The 7,340-nt window shown below is 29.2% G+C and overlaps 1 protein-coding gene across 1 annotated transcript; it reads right to left on the bottom strand.

Moving 5' to 3' along the window:
- Positions 1-456: 456 nt before the first annotated feature.
- LOC111616222 lies at positions 457-1,492 on the bottom strand. The gene is made up of 2 exons (XM_023357651.1): positions 1,243-1,492; positions 457-1,129 (listed from the first exon to the last, which is right to left on the bottom strand). The coding sequence occupies exon 2, from the start codon at positions 829-831 to the stop codon at positions 457-459; it is 375 nt and encodes a 124-aa protein (XP_023213419.1). The 5' UTR covers positions 832-1,129; positions 1,243-1,492.
- Positions 1,493-7,340: the final 5,848 nt, after the last annotated feature.

The following is a 7,340-nucleotide window of genomic DNA, read 5'->3' as shown; positions in this document are numbered from 1 at the left end:
CTGTAATTTTTAATTTATTTAATTTAAAATATATGCTCTCCACCTCAAATTAGTAGTGGCTTGATTGCCCCTGTACATCATACTTTTCCTCTTAGCAATAGAATCGTACCGGTTATCTATCTGATTTCTTTCAGTAGGAAATTTTTGAATTGAAATAAACTGACTTCTGGTGCAGACAAGAAATTCGTATATAGTTAATAGGGGCCTCCAGCTCTTAAGGTTTCCATATCTGGTAAAGACTTTCATATATCTAAATCTGTTCTCGAGATTAAGGAAAGACAGACAGACGGATAGACGGACGACAGTAGGAATTTATACGTCTACAATTTTTTCAAGTTGCAGTTCAATTATTAAAAATGTATGTTTCTGTCATGTGTATTGTGTGTGTATGTTATGTTATGTGTAAAATTATTTCTTTAAAACTCTAATACAATTTAGCATTAATAGATTTAAAAATTAAAAATGTGAAGTTTCGTTTCGCTTACCTTCATGCTGTTCTTTGCATCCTTTCTGGTGATTAGCCTTACCACTAATTACAAGAGCTGCATTTTTATTAACAGTCCAGGGGTTGACTTTAGGTGGGGGTGCATCAATATATTCTTTTTTATTCTTCTCCTCTTCCGATTCTACACTAGTCTCCGTATGGTTAGCCAATGCATAATCCAATGGATCATTTCTATTATCGGATGATTCCTGGCTACTCTGTCCTTCCGAGATACTTCGCAATTTACTATTAGCAACGGCTTGAGCGTAAGTGCTGTTATCCTTTTGATTGACTTCTTCATAACTCAGTCCGTTTTCGGAATGATTGGTTTCTACCTTAGCCGCCATATTGGCTTCGAGTGTACCAAAAACCAAGCGGAAAAACACGCCGGTTTCGGTCGGTATTACTCTTGATTAATTAACAAATTACACTCCTTGTTATAGTTATTTAACGTAATTGATCGATTATGTTTTTATCGAGTCAAGTAGAAAAACTAAAATAACGAAAATATGGTTCAAAACAATAAGCTTAAATCTCCGACATTCTGCAAAGACGGCATGGTGAGGCTCTGCACACACAACCTTCTATGGGCGAACTTTAATGGGGCTCTAGAAACACCCCAACAAACAATAACCAAGCGGATTTCTGTTAAAATAAATCATAAATATTTTACCTGGTTGTATAATTAACAAATATATCCGCTAATTTCGTATAGAATTAGTTATTCGTCTTTAAAATTCCGCTGTATGATACGTTACTTTTGCTGCGATCTGTTTAACGTTGTGTTCTTGTGTTGTTGTTGTGTTGCTCCTGACTTGAACTCGTCGCCGATTCTTGGCTGAATTAATCGTCTTCACCTGTTGATATTTTGTTAATTGTATACTTCCTTAATATATACAAAGAAAATAATTCACGATGATGTTGTCACTAAGCTATAAGGAAGGTCAACATGGTGAGGGAAAGCGACAGATCGACTTTCCATAAACTCATGTTGCCATCAAAGAACGAAATCACCTTCTGAGTCTGCGCAGATCGAACGTCGCATTCTATTCTCTACCTCTTACACATCGCTTTTATTTTTTTAATTACCATAAAAACCCTCATAAAATTGCCACTATCATTTATAAATATTAAATAAATAAATAATTATTATATAAATTCGTAGCTTTAAATCGTTATTCTCTCTTGGCTTTGAAAAATTACCACGTGATCGGTGGCCGCCATGTTGTTTTGTTCGAAGGTAACCACGTGCTTTCTGCAACCTATCGTATAACTTTCGTCAGATAAAAATATATGGATATTTAATGATTAAATGCTTATCTATATTAGTTTATCGGCTCGTTTAATAATGTTTTATAATAATTTTATACATTTGATAAAGTTTTAGTTTAATTAAAGATGTGTTTAATTAATTAACAAAAATACGTTTGTTTTAATCGATGAAATATTTTCATCAGGCTTATGCTTAATTGCAATAATCGAGTTTATATTATAGACTAAATTATCATAAATTTTTCTTATCTATGATACAAAATGCAGAGACGAATTTATCTTGTAGATGTTATATTGATACAAATAAAGTAAGCTTATATTTAAAAATTATACAAAAAAATATTTAATAATAAATTTTAAATATTATATACATTTGAATAATATAAACTTAAGTTTAAATATCCTAAAAATGTTCACTTTTTTTTCCCCTCCCCTTTATAAAACATGATCTAAGAAGTTTACAAGTAAATGATTGCAAAACATATTCACGGTAAAAAGTAGTGCGAAAGTGTTCTGAAGATATTTTATACACGAGTAATGTAAAAATTATTTATAAAAGAATTTACAATAATTTATATTTATTTAAAAAATTGATAAAAGATACTATATATTGACCTAAAAAAAAAAAAAAAAAAAGATTTTTCGAATTTTCCAAGAAATTTCTTTTATTTATTTTTATTTAACATATACATTTATTTATCACAGGCATTTTCAATTATATTTTACCAATTTTAGCATTTTATATCTAATGATAAATTCATTAGATATTAATCTTATTCCATAGAATAAATAATCAGAATTTTAAAAAGTCTTATAACATTTCAGTTACTTACTTAGTTTCTAAAAGGATTAGACTACAATACAAATGAAATTATTTACACCATCTGGTTAAGTGATTTTTCCTACAGGAAACCTCNATCTTACTGGTGTTACTCGGGATGTAAGGATCTTACTACTGACTATGCTCGTGATCTAAAGATCTTACTGGTGTTACTCGGGATGTAAGGATCTTACTACTGACTATGCTCGTGATCTAAAGATCTTACTGGTGTTACTCGGGATGTAAGGATCTTACTACTGACTATGCTCGTGATCTAAAGATCTTACTGGTGTTACTCGGGATGTAAGGATCTTACTACTGACTATGCTCGTGATCTAAAGATCTTACTGATGTTACTCGTGATGCAAGGATCTTACTACTGACGATGCTCGTGATCTAAAGATCTTACTGATGCTACTCGGGATGTAAGAATCTTACTACTGACGATGCTCGGGATGAAAGGATCTTGCTGATGATATGTAGGATCTTACAGATGATACTTTAGATATGAGAATATTACAATCATAATATCTTATTAATAATACATATAGCCTAATATTCAATTTTTGTTATTTTTTAATTGTGTTTTCTTTTTTCATGAAAAACAATTCTTTAAATATTTGATATATTATAATTTCACGCATCATTTTTCATGTCTGAAGGGATACATATTTACTGTTTATACTTCCTGAACTTAAAAATTTTTGTTGTGAAGTAGTACAGAACTGGTTGCTCTTTCCTACTGTTTTAACGTTTCCAAATGATCAAAAAATATAAATAAAAATATAACAAAAATATTCCGAAAAAATTAAATAATGAATGCATAAAAGAATCTAAAAAATGTTACATAGATATTTATATTTGTAAATTTAAAATATAAAAATAATTGTAGTAATCACGTATAACAGGCGACTTTTGTCCAAAAAAAGGCTCAAAAAGTCGTGCTGAGTGTTATATGTGGAGTTGCAAATCTCTCACAGGCTAATGAATTACACAAATAGCCTTCAGTAAGGCTTTGTAAATACAATAAATACTTCCCCCCTAAATTTTCCATGATAAAAGGGAGTGCGCCTTATACGTCATTAAAATACAATAGTTTGGTACAAAGTCTGGGAGGCTATAGGCTCTACCATGTTTCGTACAAAGGCACAGGATAGTTTAAATACATTACATACTTCCTCTTAAATATTCTACACTGAAAGTGGGGTGCGCCTTATACACCGTTGAAATAAGGTATTTTTAGTTACTGTTAGGTGAAACACAAACCAGTGCTTGTTTAAGAAATTAAAAATAATTGAATATTATTTTTTTAGTCTAAATTTATTCTGTTGACAGTTCATTTATAATTTATTTACAGTTTACGAAATATATAACTTTATAACTTTCAAGACATTTGTAATTTATTTAATTACAGCTTCTAAATTGCCTCCTTTCAACGTAATTTTTAAGATTTTCCTCAACTAAATAATTAATTTTAGGAGCAGATAATTCTATAAACAATTATAAAGAATTTATAGACTATTTTTAATAATATAAATTGATAAAAAAGAAAGAAGAAAAAAATACATAAAGATGAACAGTAGAAACTTTGTATTTTAAATTCAAATTAACATTTTGATTCATTTTAAAAGTGATTTTTGTATCTAAATATGAAATCTTATATAATTAAATTGTTGCTTCATGTGTTTAAAAGGGGGCGAAGTTTAAAAATTAATTCATCCACTTCACGTGGTTTCAAAGGTTGGAGAGAAATTGTTACTTCCTTTGTTTGTATGCTAATTGTTTGATTGTGAATTTCTGTTTATATGGAAAACGAGTGACGAAAAATTATGAATTTGTTCGCTTTTATTGAACACGAATGATGAAAAATTGTGAATTCCTCTGTTTGTATTGAGCACGAATTGCTGAGATAAAACTGAATTTTTTTTATTTATTTAGATCTATAGAGAACACCACTCCTGTTTTAAACAGAAGAATTGACAATTTCTCACCAATTGGTGTCCTATAGAAACAAACGAACTCGCACACCAACTTGTAAATCACATAACTGAGAAATTATGAATTGTTGTGTTAATAGGAAATTATAAATTCCATTGTATGTACGGAATGCATGTTAGTGTGTAATTATGAATTCCTTCGTTTAGTATCAAACATGAGTTGAGAAGAAATTATAAATTCCTCTGTTTATATGAAACAGGAGTTAGTAAGAAATATCAAATTCCTCTGTTTTCAAGGTTTATTGAACTGATGTAAATTGTTATTATTTCTGTTCATTGAGTTTTTGTTTGTATAAAACTACAAATAAATGAGATATATGTGGTTAAAAGACGAATAAATATTCAAGTATTAATTAATAAATTCGTTAAATAATGTGATAGAGAGCGTCAGTTTGTATGTACTGTACCAGTACGTTTAGATACATTATAAATTATGAGTCCATTAATTTATTTATAGTCCACACATTATGTTTAGTAGGCTTTTGTTCTTCTATGAGGTACTTACAGGGTGCAGGAAGTGAACCTAGTTATTATTACTCACCAGTATAAAGAAAGAAATGATATAAATATAAAAAATATGAACACGTAAACCATTTCTACTGTTAAAAGACATTGTATAACAGCACTCACTTTAAAATTTATAACAGTTATTAATTAAATCTTTCGTTAATAAACTGGTATACAGTACACCTCTACGTTTACAATTTTCTACGGCTACAATTTTTAAATTTTCACTGTCGTCCGTCCGTCCGTCCGTCCGTCCGTCCGTCCGTCCGTCTTTCCTTCCTTAATCTCGAGAATAGAGTTATATAGATGAAAATCGAGACCAGATATGGACCGGAAGTTCCAGTAATCATATATGAACGTCCGGTCTAGACCGGAAATCACATGATTTTTTAAATTAAAATATGATTTAAAAAATTGTATCCAGACATCGTGACGATATCACAATGAATAATTGCTTGTTACATAATAAATTTATATAAACTGTAATAAACTACAAGCATTTATTGTTTATAATTCTTATTTTAGATATAATGCATTAAATTTACTTCCTTCTTTAATATTTAATCAGAATGTTGGCTGGCTAAATATATTATTAACGTGGAACATTATTTTTTTTTTAAGTTATAAATAGTAACTTCTTAATAATTCAATCTGGTAATCTAGAAAGAATTTTCTTTTTTTTTTCTCCCACTTCTAAAAAGGAAGGAGGGAAATCACATCAATATATTGTTTTCTTTTTATTAAATTTTTAATAATTTATCTTTAAATTTAATTATGTAATTACAAAATATTTCATTTATAAAAAATTCAATGACTTTTTTAATAAATTTTCACTTTTTTTTCTACTGTTTTTCTTATTTTAAGTTATTACCGTGAGTGGTTTCTTCTGCATAATTTAATGAACACAGCTTTGTTAAACTGTTATCTATTGAATACATAACATATGATGTAGCCTACTATTTTGTATAACTTAATACTTAATAGGATACTTAATAGGAATTATGTAAAATACTTAAGGGTATACTTACGTAGGACCACAGGTGTACATAAGAAAACAATATGTAATATAAATCATAATAAAATAGGCCTATATCTTATTAATTTTCTTTCATTCCAGTGGTTTAGCTATGAACCTTAGAATGAAGGAAATGTAATAATAAAGTAGGCTATAGGCCTATAGCCATTAGAATGAGCCATTCTAATAGCAACGAAAATAACAGTTGATTAGTAATATTTTCATAGTATTTAAAGTAATAATAAACAAAATAATAATGCATGAGCTTTATAATAATTTTCTCAGAGCACAAGGTAAAAAATACTTTATAGTAATAGCACATATCTATATAATTACCTTACGTGTTGAGGCAATGTTTATAGTAATAATCGGGGCCGTCAAGAGGAGGAGATGGAAATTTCCCCCCCGGGTTCGTAGAAAATTTAGGGGTTCTTACCTCTATAAATTAATGTTATTTTTAGTAACAGGAAAATTTTTTTTTTAAGACTTCTATGTATTTTATTTGTTCAAAAAAACAATGGCGAAAGGGGCCCTCCGTTCTATCTCCGTGTCTCATACGAGCTTTGGAAGGCCTTGTTAATAGTATTTATTATATAACTCATGCACTATTATATATAATATAATAGTATATAAAATAATACTGCACGGTTAATGCATTATTGCCTTGCTGTTGCATTCATTATAAATTAATACCTTATTACTTTCCTGGGTGTTAACTTTAACAGAGAAGTGTAGCAGTTGGTAAAAAAAAATGACCCGAAATTTTTAAATTCGGGGACCTTGTAACGTGGAGAAATGCAAAAATAATTTGGGGGATTTTCTGTATACAGTATATAGATATTAGTGTATTTGGGAGCACGATTTTGTTTACCCATTTTGAAGCTTAATAACTCATGTGTCTTTAGTCGAAAATTTCTGAAATTTTGCAAGGAGGTTTGTATATTAGTGGGATTGATGCTATTAAATTTTGGTAGTTAGAGATCAAGGGGATGGGGAAATAGAGGGGGTCATGTGTCATATCTTCAGTAGAATTGAACTTAATGAAAATGTTACACGTTATTAGCATTTATAACTTTTTATAAAACTCATCTCTACCCACAAAATTAAGCATTTTTAATCGTCTTATATACTATTAAATAATATATACTATTACTTTATATATACCATTATCTTATATACTGTTAATAATCGTTTCAAGGTGCATAGTTTGTAAAGTGTAGACTATCAACCGAGTAAACTATTATT

This window comes from Centruroides sculpturatus, unplaced genomic scaffold (genome assembly GCF_000671375.1).
Source record: "Centruroides sculpturatus isolate CEXI.00-Female unplaced genomic scaffold, Cexi_2.0 scaffold3076, whole genome shotgun sequence".
NCBI classification, from domain to species: Eukaryota; Metazoa; Arthropoda; class Arachnida; order Scorpiones; family Buthidae; genus Centruroides; species Centruroides sculpturatus.
The sequence above is the reverse complement of the archived record's forward strand: the minus strand, read 5'-3'. Positions and strand labels throughout refer to the sequence as shown.